The following is a 17,937-nucleotide window of genomic DNA, read 5'->3' on the forward strand; positions in this document are numbered from 1 at the left end:
AGTAGTGAAAATGGAGAGGAACCCACCTTCATGACCGATAACAGATCTCGAAGATGTCTGAAAGCTAATAATTCCTGCCACATTGTCATTGGCCAGAATAACCACAGTGACCGTATCTGAGCTGGGTTGAATACGACTGCCACCATCAGTGTGAATCAAACTGATGATAATGCTTTCGTCATCCTCGGGTTCAGAGTCATCTAGAATTGTCAGTGTGATTGTCTTTTTTGTTTCACCTGACAAAAAAAAATGAAAGGCTTTTAAGCAATCAGTGCTACCACTGTTTCAGCAGTGATCATCCCAGTGCTTAAAATAAACAAACTGAACAGCTTTCTGGGGGCTAACATATAAGCAGAGCAAATTCAGTTCATGGTAGCATTTAATATGTTTATTTATGAGGAACGGCTAAGGGAGCTGGGCATGTTTAGTCTGGAGAAGAGGAGGTTAAGGGGTGATATGATAGCCATGTTCAAATATATAAAAGGATGTCACATAGAGGAGGGAGAAAGGTTGTTTTCTGCTGCTCCAGAGAAGCGGACACGGAGCAATGGATCCAAACTACAAGAAAGAAGATTCCACCTAAACATTAGGAAGAACTTCCTGACAGTAAGAGCTGTTCGACAGTGGAATTTGCTGCCAAGGAGTGTGGTGGAGTCTCCTGCTTTGGAGGTCTTTAAGCAGAGGCTTGACAACCATATGTCAGGAGTGCTCTGATGGCATTTCCTGCTTGGCAGGGGGTTGGACTTGATGGCCCTTGTGGTCTATTCCAACTCTATGATTCTATGATTCTATGATTCTATTTTACCTTTGCTGATTAGTGATCCGAGTTGTTTTCTTTTACTCTCCCTGTCACAGAGTCCCAACCCAGTGAGAGCTTCAGTCATCCAGACTAATCTATTTTATTGCATTTCAAATATACTGCAAGCTGCCTCAGGGTCTTCAGTAAAAAGATGAGGTATATATATTTCAACCAAATCAATATATTCATATGGCCATATCTGCTAATATATACCACCACACAAAACTATTTTCTGATCAAAAATGTACTACCTTGTGGAGAATAATCAACCGTGACATATGAGCCAGCTCAAATTTTGCAAGGATGAATGCCTTGTTCACAAGACCAGTTCACCCATGGATATACGGTGGTACCTTGGGTTACAGACGCTTCAGGTTACAGACTCTGCTGACCCAGAAATAGTACCTCGGGTTAAGAACTTTGCTTCAGGATGAGAACAGAAATCATGTGGCAGCAGCGCAGCAGCAGCAGGAGGCCCCATTAGCTAAAGTGGTGCTTCAGGTTAAGAACAGTTTCAGGTTAAGAAACCTCCAGAACGAATTAAGTTCTTAACCCGAGGTATCACTGTATTCCATGAAGAAACTGAAATATTATCTCCTGTTTGGGGTGGGGTGTTTGTGATATGGATTCATTTTGAGATTACACACCTTAGATGACAAATAACCTCTTTATCTGATGAGTTTGCACAATGTTTTATATACTCATTGAATTTAAACTATGGTTTAAGAACAAAGAGTGTGTCTGCTCCCTGCTCTATGTATCACATAGGCTTCGGCCAGGACTGGCCCAAGACTTTTGGCTGCCTGAAGCAAAAGACAAACATGCCTCTTATATTCCATATAATTGTGATGGGTGTCCTCTGCTGTACCCAAGAAAGCAGCAGGCTACTTTGTGGGGTGTAGGGCAGGCCACATGGCACACACAACTCTGTCCTTCGGCACCTCCTTGCCACTCCATGCTCTACAGTATTTGCTGTCTGAGGCAGTTGCCTCATTCTACATAATGGCAGGCTCTGGCCTGCCTTCACTCAGTGTTGATCTGAAGGACAGTGATTGTACAACAGACAGAGCTATTGATTGTTAGAACCACAATGGCTATGCTCTGGCACCACAGCTGTAGGCAGCAGTGCTTCTGAATACCAGTTGCTGGAAACCACAGGAGCGGAGTGTTCTTTTGCTCAAATCCTGCTTGCTGGTTTCCCACAGGCATCTGGTTGGCTACTGTGAGAACAGAACAATGGACTAGATGGGCCCTTGGCCCTTGCAGACTCTTCTTGTGTTCTTATGTATTGTGCTATTATTATGTATCCTCCCAAACTTCTTACCTTCTGCAAAAATCAGGATTTCCCCTTCACCTATGAAATCCACATTTGGGGTAGCTGTGCCACCAGCTATGCTCCACTCCAGTATCACCTGTCCCAGACTACCTTCTGTTCTGTGTATCATTAGCTGCACAGTGTTCTGAGGCCATTCATGAACTTCTACATAAAGACCATCCTCTGTTGTATTGGGGCTGATGCTGTAGATCACAAACACACCAAAGGCATCTCCATTCATTAGTATGACCACTGTAGAGGTATTTGGTTGTCCTATGGTTGGATGATCTTCAATGCTGGCAGAGATGTTCAGCAGCTCAACCCTTAACAGAGAAATGACAAACTTCTCGTCCACTTCTGGAAAATCATCAGGAAGTATGGTAACTGTGAGATTTGCAAACTCTGCTCCTTCGGCCATTATCACCCACTGCCTTGTAACAGACTCATAGTCACTACCTGCAATTGCTTGGGTACTAAAAAGAGATGATACGGTGGTAAGGTTTTTCTTGTATGTCCAGAATCCTGACTTGTTGGTTACTGGGCCATCCCAAGTTGCCACCCAAATGCATGAAGGAATTCCAAAGGCATTGGAAGAGGTGAAGGCTGAACATGCTGGCTCTTTCAGGCATAGAGTTGCACAATTGTACAACGAGTCATTAGTTGAAACATTCACTTTGGTCATCTCAATTGTGTCTGGAATTCCTTGCACAGCAGCTTCATAGTAGGACAGCACATCCAGGCCTTCGGCTACTGCCAGAGCTACAACATCAATTTCAGAAGTGCTGTAGAAAATCTGCAACCGCCCAAATCTTCCACCACTACGAATTGTGATAAGCAAGGAGGTTATGTTAATTGTGACAGTTTCTCTAGTTACAATATTTACAAATAAGAAAAAAAAATTTGCAAAAATATTCATTATTTAAACACAACTTTTAAAACTATCACCACTCTCATTTATTTAAAAATGCAACATCAACCCAGAAAACTGGGAAAGCAAGAAGTGGCAATGGGATGAGAAAATGAAAATGTGAAGAACAAGCTTATAGAGTGTATCATTTTCACGTCTAAATCCTAAGTCCTTTATGTTGACTTCTCCTGGTGAGTAAGCAAATGTTGGAACAAGCAAGCCTGTTCCTGGTGCCTGCTTGGGCTGGAAGTCTTTCCTCTGTGACCTTCTTCATTTAAGAGCTTCCCTTAGTATTCCCAATTCTTATCAACAGCATCTCACACAGTTCAGATTAAACAGGTGTAAGATCATAAGAGCCGCTATTGCAGTGTTTCCCAACCGGTGTTCCGCGGCACACTAGTGTGCCGCGAGACGTTGCCTGGTGTGCCGTGGGAGGGAGACGGGCGAGTCGGGCGGCAAGAGGTGGGGCGGCGGCGAGCACACGCGGGGCGGCGAGCGAGCGAGCTCCCACATCCCATCGCCGCTCGCTTCAGCCGGCCTACTGGGCTGTCGCAGGCGGAAGGCCTGCGCATGCGCGAGGTTTTCGCGCCTTCGGGATTCCCTTCACGCCTTCCTCCTCCCGGGTCCTTGAGAGCGCGGGAAGCGGCAGCGCGAGACCGGCGTTGAGCCTGGTAGGTATTGCGCTTGCCAAGGCCATAGGCGCCGACTCCATGGGGCCTGAGGGGGCCCGAGCCCCCTCAAAAAATCATTTGGGGGGGCTCCACCCCCCCCAATAATCTTGGGCGCCCCTCCAGCAGATCGCCGCCGCCGTTCGGATGTACCGTAAACCTCGCAGTATTCTGTAGGGTGTGTGCTTTCAAGAACTGTGTTTAGGATTGGAGCCTTGTTGAGCTAACACAACCTCCTCTTTACTTAAGGGAAATGTTTAAGCTTTTCTCCCCTCCCCTGTGTTGAGTTTTAAAAATAAATAATCCTACAATTGCAATAGGGGGAGACTATGTGTATGAACTGAAAGGGGAGGAGAAGCGGGGCGCGCGCGGGGGGGGGGGGTTTCTCGAGCACAAATCAAGACAATGGATCTTCTGCGCTGGAAGAGGCGGCAGATCTCAAACAAAAGCTTGATGAACGGAACAGACAAAAACGCAAAGTTCCATTCAGGGCTCCCCTTTTGCCACGTCGTCTCACAGTTTGGAAGATAGCAGCTCTCCAAATTAATAGTCCTCTTTGAATAGGCGGGGCCTGAGCGTTCCACCAATTTAGGCCTCCTGCCGGGATGTGATATGGCTCCACCTTCCTCAAGGTGGTTCTGCTTTTAAATATTTTCCACCCGGTCACCATGAGGACTAGCGACTTCTTTTCGTAAAATATAAAATCGCTGTTCCTTGCTCTCGTGAGACTGTGTGTTTTAATTCGAAAAGGGTGTTCCGTGTATTTGATTCCTATTAAAGAGAGTTACTTTATATATAGTCAATATAGGCACAGAGTTAATTTTTTAAACATTTTCTAATGGTGGTGTGCCTCGAGATTTTTTTCATGAAACAAGTGTGCCTTTGCCCAAAAAAGGTTGGGAAACACTGCGCTATTGGTCTCAGTCTTAAATCCACTTTCCCCCATGTGCTCACTTGTTTTATAAGCAGTGCTTTTCCCCCTTAAAAATGTTTAGGAGTACTCTCATTTTCCTACTCCTATTGAAATAATGCCCTTAAATGAGGCCAAACTTAGATTCATAAAATTTTTAGGGGTATGCGTACCCCTGGGGAAAAATATAGTATACCACTTCTTCTTGTTGTTGTTGTTGTTGTTAACAGTTTTTTTTACAAGCAAACCTAACAATACAATAGCAGGAGAACACAGAATAATTCACAGTCAGTACACTTAAAAGACCAAGGTATTAAACAGACCTTCTCTTCACTGTTATGTTTGCAACTGAACTCCTCTCCAGTGGCTCTTGAATTCGGTACAAGTTTTGGTGAAAGGCAACTGTGCCGTATGGCTTATCATTGGCAGGAATTATCACATTTGCCACTCCATCTGGTCCAATAGTACCTCCATTGGAAGCCTGAATTAATTCCACTCTGATAACCTACAAAGCATGTTAGATTGTCATTGAAATAACTTGATGATGGGGGGAAATGTCTAGTTTGAGCCAGATGATAAACAAGTACTGGAAAACTTTCCCCCCCTCAAAAGTATCCTAATTTTAGGCTATTGTGCTGCTTATTAGAAATGTAGTATAAACAAAAGCAAGCAACTCAATTCAGCTTTCAATGTTCATGATGACTAACATATGCTACAGCAGTTACCAAATTACTATCCTTTTATTGTTTAGTGTAGCAAAATTAAGAAACCACATTTACTCCATATTCCTACTGGTACTAGAAACAGATATCATTCAAAATCATTACGAATACCACTTACGGCAATATGAGAACAGAGCAGTATGATTTATCTAAAGTTATCTAAAGTCTAGGCCACTAGAGGGAGATTGCTAGGTACCACCACAATGAGTTTTCCTCAGTGTCAGGAGCGAGCCAGCAATAAATCACACTGTGCAGGTTGGAATTAACTCTTTATTAGCAAAAACACGTTTTGCACAGGAATGCCAGACCTAATGGACACAGCCAATCATCTCTGGTAAGTCTTGCCCCCATGAAGCAGTTGTTGAGACTGAAGGTCCCCACTCCCCACAGCTGCTTAAGTTGCCTCCTGTCCAGGGTTTCCCCCAAGCAATCAGAGACATAACACACCACTTACAAGACAACAGAAATCATGAATGTTTCTGGTCATGTGTTATATGGCTGCTGAACTCACCTCTTCAATTTCTGGATCATCGTCAGCCACGATATCCAGTGTCAAGTTCTTCATGGTTTCTCCAGGTGAAAATGGAATATTACCCGAGAAGACCAGCAAATCACTGACAGCAGGTTGCCCATTAATGCTGGCTATCCATTGAACAGTCACATTGCCCAGTGTTCCAGCATTACGAATGACTGGAAGATCTATCCTCACTGTGTCAGACTCAGGCTCTTCAACTGTGATTTCCGTGATCTGAAAGACTAGCGAAGTTGAGAGTTTTTATTCCTTCCTTCCTTCAAATGTCTTGTAGGATAAGCTTGCTTTTTAATACATATTTTATTGTAAGAGATATTTATGAAATAGAATGCCAATAAGTAGTGGATGTAGCAAGCCACCACATAGGATCACACTGGATGAATTTCCATGAAAAGGCAATCATTTTGACTTCATTTGAGAACAGTCATCGCCACATTTAATATCACCTAATCCCTGCACTGGTGGGTCTTGCTACTCCCCATTCCTTTTTGCTTTCTTTCCATATCTTTGTGGCAGAAAGTTTATATCACTGGCTGGTCTTCTCTGAGGTCTCCCAACTTCACTGAATACACAGGGGATCAGTTTAAGCCTTGGAATCTGAAAGTCCCTGGGAGTCCTACATAAAATGGAACCCACTAATCTATAGCAGAACATCATGGAGGTTCAAAGGAACCTTGTGGTTTTAAGACTGGTGTAGTATTTAACTTTTCATTGAAGAGTGTCTTGCAACAGAAACTGCTTGTTAAATCAGCAAATGGCCACTGTGATATTTGCCACTCAAAGGATAGAAGAATAAGTTTAAGAGCTTCATCTTACCAAAAGATCCAAATGGATCATCAGAGGCCTCAATGGTTATAATTGCCTGAGTTAGGCTCCCAAGCAATGCTCCTCCTGTTGTTTCATTGAGCAGCTGCACAAGGAAGGACTCTTCAACTTCAGGGTTGATATCATTGATTATATAAATTGGCACAGCTTTGCTGGTCTCCCCTTCTAGAAGGACAACATCTGATGAGGCTATGCTGTAATCTTCCCCTACATAAATAGAAATGACAAAGTTGCTTAAGCAATATTGGAAACAAATGTCTACTAGCTGTACTTGACTCATGATTCAAAGTTACTATTTCTTCTCATTGCTGAGAAGTTAAATGAAAAGCTGAGTGTGATCCATATTCCTGCTGTTTGTTAGAAAACTACATAGATCAGTATATCTATTGCCTTATGGCTGATTTTTTCTCTCACACCCACCTGCAATTGCTGTTATTGGCACTGCTTTAAATTTCACTGAAACATCTGCAAAAATCCCCCCAGTTCTTGTGACATTGATGATTGGTCCGATGTAATTTTCAGCAACTCGTACAGCTGGTGCCGACAGCTGTAACGTTCCAAAAGCATCATCATTGGCATTGATAATTATGTGAGCAATGGTATCCCCTTTAGCTCCAAGGCGAGGAGAATCTGAAACTGAAATACCAAGTAATTTGAGCCATCTGAGATCCCTGTTTATTACTACCTTAACAAGTATAGTTTTGAAAAGGGTTTGACAGCACCTTACATAATGACAACAAATTTAACATAGATGCCAAAGAAAACAGCTAAAAACCATCATAAAAGCAATAATGTCAAGCCCTTAAAAATGCACTCTCTTTTTTAATTTAGCTTGTATAATCATAGCTGTGCATTACGTAAGGTTATGGCAAAACAAGAAGCTTGATATCATGCTATTATCATCTCCGATCAAGGCCTCTAATGCAAGGATTGTCCCCTGGAGATTGGGGACTACAACTTCCATCAGGCATGGCCAGCATGGGAGTTGTAGTCCAACAACAACAATAGGATTATAGGTTCTCCATATCTAGTTCAATGCATAACACAGGGCAGTGCCAAATATGAACTATAATAAACAAAACTTCCATGTTCAGAGACAGTGAAACTCTGAATACCTTATGCTGGGAACATACAACTGGGGAAGGCCATGACATTCATGCCCTGCTTGTGGGCTTCCAAAATGGATCTGTTTTTAGAAACATGACACTTGCTTAGATGGATCTTTGGTCTGATCCATCATCTCTCTTGTGCATACTAACATATTCAAAGCTCAGCAGAAACTGGATTTCATTCTCAACTATGGTATTATTTCTGGGATTCGTATGATGAAATATACATGACAGTTCAATTATCCCATAGAGCTTCATATCTGAATCTTCTCTGCTTATCAAGAATGAAAGGAAATGTAATTAGACAACCTGGGGAACTTTGAAGTGCAAATCAGTATATAATCTTCTAAATAAAGCTGGCTAATTAGCATCCATACTTCTAGACACGCAGACAGACACATGTCCCTAGGTTACAGACTGCAATATATATGAAAAGAGAACACACAAAGACCACAAGATAAAAGTTATGTAAGGTCCCAGAATGCAAAGGAATCTAATCAGCCATTTGGCAATGCTAGAAAGAAACCTTCTCTATCCATTATGTTTCCAGACAGAGATTAATCCCTATTTGGTGGGTGGGATGTGGAAAGCGCCTTTTGTTATACATGATGGGCACTGACTGCTTCCACTGTGAATATAGGGCTGCACTCAGATGTGGGGTTTATTGCATTTTACTGGTTAAAATGCTGGTGCTTCTATCTTGATTTGTAACATTCCTTTTACCCTACAGTACCTTGTCATGTCATAGAACTGGCTTTTTAACCAATATACCACAATACTGCACCAAATCTTAAACAGTGAGAAAGAGCTGGATGCCAATATACTGCCCCAAATTTTGTCAACGATTCTCCATTGTTCAACACAGTGATGTATTTGGAAATGATGTGACACACTATAATCTTATGTCTTGCAAAGGGAGAAAAAGCAGTGATAGAGTCAGAACCCATGGCTTGGTAATTTGAATAGTTTCAACATATTTTTCCCACTAACAGCAAGTATTTTGTTGAGGATCTTACCATTTTTTTTTATTTGATGGAAATAATGTCATTTGTTTACTAGCCTATTGTTTCTAATATGGCAATGTGGCATGGAGTCATTTACTAGGTGGACAAACTTACCTGGCTTGCAGCTACTTTTTTATTATTATTATTCCTCTTGGCAGATCTATGTTCATAGTAAATGGAGCTTCTGGCATTAATCAGAAGCAGATTCTGCAATTTTGTTTGCCATGGGGGCAGATGAAAAAAAGCAGCCACACAAGCAAATCAGTCATGTGTACCATTGCTTAGTATAATTTCATACCATAAAGCATAATCTAGGTTAATGGCATTTCAACATTCATTTACATTCTACTGCTGGAAATCTAGCAAGTCTGGAAATATATAGTCTTACTTGACCGATGTTGGGCTCCTTCCACCAAAGTTACACGAAGCAGCTCTACAAAGAGAGATTCTGACTTCTCTGGTTCACTGTCATCCAGAATAGGGAGCTCTATGGTAGCCTCACTTTCATTGGCGACAAAGATTACAAATCCTGAAATGGGCAAATAGTCTTGTTCCTGTCTTGCCCTGGCAACATTTGATGGCAGATAGGGTGATTCTTCCTCATCCCCCATGGTTCTATATGTAACCATTACTACTCCCAGGAGACCTTTTAACCTCACTATTGTAAGGGTGATGGTCTTAGCTTCTTCCTCAACTTTGATTGGCCTGTTTTTCTCAGAGAAAATTAAAACTCCATAGGGGTCATCATTTGCAAGAATTGTTAATGTAGCATTGGTGTGGTTTCCAAGACGTCCACAGGAAGCGTTGATGATCCAAACTGAAAATGTCTTGTCTAGTTCTGGAATTTCATCAGGCAAGATCTGCACTGTTAAATGTGCTTTTCTTTGCTCTATATTGAAAGTTATGTTTCCAGTGGTAGCTGATAGATCATCAGTATCATCAGGCACTATGAACCAATGCAAAGTTACCTGGGACAAGGCGCCATGGTTTCTGACAACCTGAAGAGCAAAAGGGTAAATTGTTATTGTTGCATTGTGAAGGTCAAAAAACCTTACTCTCAGAGTTGTTTATTCTGAGATGCTCCATGCCACTTTACCGCACAGTAAACTGGATCCATGTTGGCCACTTAAGGGCAGCACAAGGAATTTGAGACAACCATGTCACAAACTCCAAATCACTGAACACAACTGCCTTGCTTATGCAGGGTAGCTGAGTTAAGGCTGTCTGTGTTGTTTGCTGCAACCAAAACCTGCTCTTTTAAAACTTAGCAGAAACCTCCTCAATGTTGATGAGCAGTGGTGTGTAAAACTGCAGATTCTGCATATGGGCCAAGGTGACACATTTAGAACGAGCAAACAGCAGCCACCACAAACACAGGAACATGGTGCTTAATGCAGCTCAGATATACCCTCAGACATACACAATCTTACCCCGTACATTGAATTTACTGGCCAAATCAGCCTTACGGATCTAACACATTGCCTCTTCCTCCCCTTGTTTTGACCCCTGAATTCTATGCAATGGTATAAATATTTAGCTCAATACAAAAGAGGAAGATTCCTGATCTTTGAGTATGTCATTCATGCAGATTTTCCTTCGTAATGCTGAAGCTGCATCAGTGTGACTCTTTTTTGTAGCTATACTTCCTGCATTATACTTAAGCTGTAAAAGGAAACATGATTTTTAAAATGGAGCCTATTTTCTTCTCTTTTTTGCTGAGTATGCTCTTTCATGAAATCACATTAATACATCCCATCCCTCTTTCATCTAGGATTACTTCCACCCTAAAGAACAGAAAAACTGATTCACCAGTATAGATTCATCACACAGCCCCAAACTCTTCCTCTGCCTTCTATATCTGTGTTGCCATAGAAGATCTGTTCACATATTAGACATGGCAGGCCTCCACAGAGGAGTGTTGTGCTTACAAAGGTCTGAGAAATTGAAAACCATCGTAGGCACAGCATCCAGATGGGTATCTCAATTTATACAATCCTTTTCTCTAGATAATCAAAGTCATGATATGATAATCTGGAGGCCAATGTATCTTGCAAACAGAGTGAACCAGAGTATCAGTCAAACTAGAGAGCTTGTTGTAAGTGAATCAGAAATCAGATATGCAGTTTTGCCCCAGCCAGTCCCTACCACTCAGATCCCACCCCCAGAATCAGGTGTTCCTGCCAACTAAATAAATTTTATTTTTTGCAAAATTACACAAAGCTCCCCAGCCCTGCTCTAGAGATAGCATGGTTAAATGGGATGCCATGTCTTGTAAACTCAAACTTCTTGACCTCAAGCGTGACTGTTCCACCTCCATCCTCAGGTTCAGATCCATTGACAGAAAGGGATTCGGCACTGAATTCAAATACACCATGAGCATCATCAGAGGCTTCAATAGTGACTATGATGTGAGATGCTATTCCCAGGCTGGCTGTTGATACAAAGGGGGTGGGGAATGTTTTACACAATATCTGAAAAGGCACAGATGAAAATCTGAAATGGCAAACTCTTGAATGAATCAATTATTTCAATCAATGTGTGGAATGGTCAATGGGAATCCGGTACTTTATAAATACTAATAAAATAATTTTTTCTTCTTCCCAACGGCATCAAAGTTAGCATTTGAATATGACATCCAATTGACTTATGGTAGCTGTTCTCCCTCCCCCCGTTTCCCAATGTCATTACAGTGGAACCTCGGAAGCCAAACACCTGTAAACTCAAATGTTTCGGCTCCTAAATGATCAAAACCCAGAGTTGATTGTTCCGGTTTTCAAAAAAATTTTGAAAGCCGAATGTCCAGCGCAGGTTCTGTGGCTTCCAATTGGCTGCAGGATGCTCCTGCAGCCAATTAGAAGCCGCACCTTGAATGTTGAATGTTTTGGAAGTTGAATTTCCAGAATGGATTCTGTTCAACTTCGAAGGTACATCTGTATTAAAAACATGATTTAACAGAGATTTAGGCTGTAAACCTGCTTATACTTGCTTGGGTTATAGGTCTTTAGCCAGACTTGCAACTAAAAAAATGTATAGGTCTGTTCTTTTAGGCTTATAATTACCAGTCTAAATGGAAACAAGTCACCTTTAGACCTTTACATGCTAAATACGTCAAGGTCAGGAGTGGAGGAAGCAGACCCAGCAATGTTTGGATGGGGTCAACATGAGGGACCCCCTTCCGTCTACACACGTTTGCCTTCCCTTGTCCAGGATGAATACCTGAAGAGGGCTCTCTTTTTTTACATTTATCCAATCACACATTTACAAAGCTGTTGGCCATAGCACTATTGAACAGCATTTTGTTTTTAATAGCTTGGGGGGGGGAATGCTTTTGAAGAATTATACTGCAAAAATAAATTAACAGTATGAAACAAAACAAAAATGATACAATCAATACAGGTACTGTCGATCTAAGAAAAAACACAGAGAGAAGTGGTAAAAATTTGCATTTTTGAGGTTTTTTAAAAGGTTTGGGAAAGTAGAGACGATAAGCTATCATGAAAATGGAGGAAAGGATCACTAGAAAGAAGACAACAGGGAGGGGAAAACAATACTCCAGATTAAGTGTTTTAATTAGAGTTAAATAAGGAAGGGGTTTTTGTTGGCGTTTTATCTTTAAAAACCTTGAAGGAATTATATTCCTAAGAGGAAGTGACAATGTTGTCCTGAAAATGGATTTCATGGGAACATGTTCCTCCAAGTTAACTTGCGAGGAAAGAATAGGCTCCCTTCTCCTACTGTTGCTTTACATCTGCCTCCTGACATAACTAGGAAAGCATGAAATTTTAAAACAGCAAGACAACATGATCAAAGCACTTCTGAATATGTGTGATTAGTTTTAGACTAGAATACTTGAAAAAAACAAACCAGTCAAAATCAGGTGCTCTGTATCAGCACAGATTTTCAGCTACTGTATCAAACTACTAGTTTCAAATTATATTTTACTTTGAAATGTGACAATTATTCAGAGTAAGTCTAAGAAGAAGTTATAACAGGTCAAATGCAACCCAACCTGTAAACTGATACAGGTTTTGGAAGCGGGTCCCACTGAAGACAGTGGGACAATTCCAAGAAAAACATGATCAGACTAATAATAAAAAATTAATAATAATAATAATAATAATAATAATAATAATAATAATAATAATAATAATTTTTATTTATACCCTTCCCTCCCCAGCCAAGGCCGGGCTCAGTATAAGGCGATACTTGGTAGAAAGGAATAACACAAGATAATTATTATTTACAAAGAAATTGTCAGTAAGCTGAATCACTGAAGCCAAAAAAAAAAAAAAAAAAACCCCAACTAGCTCATGGAAAACACCATGGCAAGGTATGTCAGTTACGGCAAAACATTTCAGTAGTCAATTCAGATGAAAATTCAGAATAAGCAGCTTACCACGTTGATGGACAGCAGCAGGAAGGAAGAAGTCCAAGTCCCCATCACCACTACCACTGGCTTCATTAAAGAGCTCAGCAACTTCAAGGACACACACAGAAATACACAAATATACATACACATACATAAAACGCAGGAGAGAAAAAGCACTTTAACACAACTCTGGAGAAAAAAGCAAATGAAGAAGATATTCCTGAAAAACTTTAAAAGGCTTTGCAAGCTTATAGAATACTGATAAAAGCTAAGAAGACAGGAGACACATACTATTGATTTATTTCACCCAACTGTGGGTACTGAGGCATCAGTGACAGATCCTTGATATTTTAGAAGTGGAAGAGAATATAAGTTTGAAATGACAGAGCCCATAAACAAAAGAGACTGCTGCAAACTTAGTAGAATAATGGGTGCTGTAAAAGCCAATGACACAAATGCACACAATAAAGGATTTAATTAATTAGCTGGCTTTTAAGTACGTTGCTTTTCTGCTTCTTTAAGAAATCCCTCCCCTAATGCTTTTAGGTACTGAATGTTAAGTTTATTCAAAGTGGTGCCTACAGAAAAGAACCTATTCTTGAAGAGAAGCAACATGAGCATTCCTGCAAAAGAAGTTAATGGTGCTCCAAGCTCTTATACAAGCACAACAGCAGAACTTAACAGTGAGTAATAAGCGATAATTTCAGCTCTGGGTGATGCTAAAATGAACATGGCAACTAGAGTAGAAGCTCACTGGTAGAGCACCTGGTATGCATACTGAAGGCCTCAGGTTCAAACCTTGGCATCTCCGGGAAGGGCTGGGAGAGATGCCTGCCTGAAACCCTGGAGGGCTGCTGCCAGTCAGTGTAGACAAAACTGAGTTAGATGCCCCAATGTTTGGACTCAGTATAACGTTCTATTGTTCCTCCTATGACTTCATATAATTTCATACCTCCCACCATTTAAAATAATTGCGCTAAGGTGGACCATTAGGTGGCAATGATCTCATGCTACCTGCAGCGTTCGGCCATTCCAACTTTCTATGGAACACTGCTCTGTGTTCAGCAATAATGTTGATATGCAATGAACAAAAGAATATTAGAGATTAGTAATCTACATTGGGGATGGGGGTTTGAATCTTTGGAAACCTTTGAAATATCAAGTTTCCACGAATGGTCTGGGTATAATAAACTTTCAAAAAACAAAACAAAAAACCCTAACATGTACATGTGGAGAAAAGCAGATCTATGAACCTGTACCTGCTCCATCCGGATTCAGCAGTTCCACTTTAAAAGCCTTTTCCAGCTCAGGGATAGAATTATCTGTAATGTTAACGATAATGTACTTGTATCTTTCTCCTGGCAGAAATTCCAAGGTGCCTGTAATACCCTGCAGTAAAAAGGCTATTTATACTTTTGCTTAAAACTTGCCATTGTATCAGTATGAGTTGACTGATAAAAGAGAAATAATCAGAAATAAACTTTACACAGACTGTATTATTTATACACACTTGCTTTTATCAGGGTAGATATGCCATGCAGGCAAGAGAAGCCAAGCAGGAAGAGGCAGTGATGTAGACATGGCCTCCGGGCAGCAGTATCGCTACATACCAACTTAGTGAGGCAGGAAGGACAACATAGAGGTTTGGGTGGATTGGGCACATGCCTAAACCATCCCTGACCTCACCACCCTAGTCTGCCCCCTGCATACACGATAACACCAGGAGGCCAGGTCCACACATCCCTCCCCACTGGCTGCTCCTGCACCCCCAACACATTTGAGAGATTATTAGGAGGCTTACTAGAATCCACAGGACAATTGGTGGGTTCTGAGAGTCCCCACCCCTTGCCTGCCAAATCACACTTTGATTTGATTGAATATTTGTATGTCCCTTTTCTAGAAACCAAGCTGAGCTCAAAGCAGCTCACAACAGTAAAGCATTAACAGATAAAAGCAGCATTTCCTAATACAGAAAAATATATACAATAAGGGTATAATAAATAAAAAGGTACAAAAACAAACAGTGAAATATGACTCAATGATACTAGATATATGTTAGCAGAAAAAGAAACTTATACAAGATATATGCCAGAAATGTCAATCAGCCTTGCAGCCATCAATCAATCAATCAATCAATCAATCAATCAATCTCTCCCCCCCCCCAAACCATCGCCCCACTGCCTCACCCAGGAGGCACACCCTTCCCTTCTCCAAAAGGCTGTCCTCCTGGGACAGAAACCAGTTCTAGGAATTCAGCTGTAATGGCGAATGAACTGTGACTCCACAATATGCTGGCTGTACTACATAAAGGTTAGGCATCCTTCCTTCCTTCCTCCTTCAAAACAGCAAGCAAATTGCATGGACAATAAGAAGCTTCTGAAATTGCTTCAGATGCCCAAGCACATGTGCAATGCGGTCAATCAAACCACCTCATGGGTATCATTATTCATAGTATCCAGGGCACAGAACAAGTTTGAGTGTTGCATGAATGACTCCCTGTAACAGGAGTGGAGGCTCCATGGAATCTCCAAATTAGCACTCGCACCAGCTTGGACTCTGGACTATAAATACTGCCTTTTGTTCATGTCCTGATCAAAAGTTACATACAGTTATTACTTTTAAAAGCTCCTGATTGAAGATCATACATTGGATGCACAACAGCAACAGGAAACAGAGAGAGCGAGAGCTGATTCGTATCTGTCACCTCTTTTAGTCTGCTACTCATACCTGATAATCTTGAGGACTGAATGCTGTCAGTGAAACCGTTTTGTATTGTACAAGAACCATTCCTAGCAGGCCTTGTGCTCGAACCACAAGCAACCTGACATGTCCAATTTCTTCCTTGACTGTAATGTGGGGAGCTGTGGTAGCTGGAAGAATGATGTCATCAATGTCCACTGGAGGCTCCCCCACTGAGAACTGCAACAAACCTGGTGGAGACAAGATACAACTCTCATCATTCTATCTGCAGTGAAACAAAGTTGCTAGACTATAATGCTGTTTTGGATTTTAAAATACTTTATTGCTGTAGTAAACACATGTAGTAAACAATCTTTAAAATACAATACTGTAAGCAACAACAGCAGCAGTTTGTCATTTGTTGTAAAAAGGCATAACAACAGCTTTAAGTTAAAGCCAGTTTATAATACCTAAGTTTAATTCATAAACATTTGTCATTTGGACATGGCTAAATATTCAGAGCATGGGATATGGTCATTCTTTCCCTTACTTTCCCCTCTAAATGGTTGCACATGATTTTGAATTAAACCAATGTGCCCACTGAAAATAGTTTCTAGTTAGTGTTGTCTCTCTGGCCTTGTTTGCATGCAATATTAAACCACAGTGTAAAACAAACTATGGGTTAACACAAACAAGTAGTGTGCTGGTATATGCTGCTAGAATTTCTTATGCATCTCCGTACAAATACAGAAAAGTATTTTGGTGAGTGTTTTAAAATACCTAGTAAAAGCAATAACTTAGATATTAACTGTACCCAGCAAATGGGAAAACCAATAAACGAATGTGGAGATCTTATGCTTAATCTAAACATGAATAATACATTATCTATCACCATTACCATAAGGGTGGTCACTGGCTTTGATGGTAACATAGGTAGTTTCTTTCTCTGGATCTATGCTTGCTCCACTAGTTGGGGTTGAACCTATTTTTCCATCCCCTGCAACAGCAGACACTAAAGTCACCTGGAAATATTCATTCAGCTCAGGAATATCATCATCAAGCACAAACAAATTCAAAACCTGGATACAAAGAAGACAAATTAAATGAAAATGATTGCATTGAGAAATACAAATATGTTGCTGCAATGGTTAATAATAACTGGCCTTTTCCTGTCTTAAAAAGCACATTTATAGTCCTCCAAACATATTATTCCATACACTGCAGAGAAAGCCAATGCAGTCCCATCCCAATATTGTTGGGCTAAGACTCCCATCATTCCTGGGCATTGGCCAATGCTTGCTGGAGCTGATGCTAGTTAGGAGTCCAACAACTTTTGAAAGACACCATGTTGGCTAATCCTCACATACAAGACACAAGACTGAATAATATATACAGGAAAAGTAAATGTTCAAAGACTCAACAGATCATTAACTTCAACAAGAAGATTAATTTACCTCTGATCTCTGCAAAGGGAGGAATGTGATCATTCCACTAGTGTTAGCAAAATCAGCAACTGAGTAATTAATGCCATCAGAATTGATCTGGGAGATACTATAATGCACAAAAACATAGTCCAGAGCTCCCCTGGTGCGCTCCACTACACAAGATATAGTAGAACCTTCATCAGCCACCTATAAGGAAATAAGAAGGCTTACAATATAGTAAAATATTAAGGAAACAGAAAACTATTTGTTTTGAGGTTTGCATAGAAAGGTAACATCATTTTACACTTGTGATATTCAAAACAATAAAATTTATTTCTGGAAAAATCTAAGTTCGTTCATATAAGGGGGGGAGCCCCAAAATATAACTTAAATAGCTATTTTGAGTCATTAGTGGAAGAGCTTCTGCTACTCCTGCCTTCATTCCTCATCATGCTATTGTCTATATCATATTCCCAAATCCTTTGCAGAATCACAACACCTTAAGTTTCTTGTGCAGCCTGTTACCAGTTAACAATGTAGTTATTTATTTGATTTATATCCTGCCTTTCCTCCAGGGACCTCAAGGCAATATGTGAGGTCACACCCACATTGTATTCTCACAATAACCCCGTGAGGTAAGTTAGGCTGAGAGATGGTGATTGGGTAGCACTCTA

The 17,937-nt window shown here is 40.8% G+C and overlaps 1 protein-coding gene across 6 annotated transcripts in view; it reads right to left on the reverse strand.

The window, feature by feature from the left end:
• The window catches only part of ADGRV1 (adhesion G protein-coupled receptor V1), a 246,928-nt gene that overhangs the window by 181,720 nt on the left and 47,271 nt on the right, over positions 1 to 17,937 (reverse strand). For 5 of the 6 annotated variants that reach the window (XM_083465097.1, XM_083465099.1, XM_083465101.1 and 2 more), the window contains 13 exons: positions 17,294 to 17,470; positions 16,738 to 16,918; positions 15,888 to 16,090; positions 14,420 to 14,549; positions 13,188 to 13,268; positions 11,083 to 11,222; positions 9,180 to 9,789; positions 7,099 to 7,314; positions 6,670 to 6,885; positions 5,833 to 6,077; positions 4,923 to 5,104; positions 2,124 to 2,932; positions 27 to 236 (listed from right to left, as the gene is read on the reverse strand). In XM_083465097.1, coding sequence (XP_083321223.1) covers positions 27 to 236; positions 2,124 to 2,932; positions 4,923 to 5,104; positions 5,833 to 6,077; positions 6,670 to 6,885; positions 7,099 to 7,314; positions 9,180 to 9,789; positions 11,083 to 11,222; positions 13,188 to 13,268; positions 14,420 to 14,549; positions 15,888 to 16,090; positions 16,738 to 16,918; positions 17,294 to 17,470 — 3,400 coding nt within the window. The remainder of the gene's footprint in view (positions 1 to 26; positions 237 to 2,123; positions 2,933 to 4,922; positions 5,105 to 5,832; positions 6,078 to 6,669; positions 6,886 to 7,098; positions 7,315 to 9,179; positions 9,790 to 11,082; positions 11,223 to 13,187; positions 13,269 to 14,419; positions 14,550 to 15,887; positions 16,091 to 16,737; positions 16,919 to 17,293; positions 17,471 to 17,937) is intronic. The other variant, XM_083465098.1, reaches the window with a different exon arrangement.

Source organism: Podarcis liolepis (assembly GCF_965112155.1).
Source record: "Podarcis liolepis genome assembly, chromosome: 11".
NCBI lineage: Eukaryota > Metazoa > Chordata > Lepidosauria > Squamata > Lacertidae > Podarcis > Podarcis liolepis.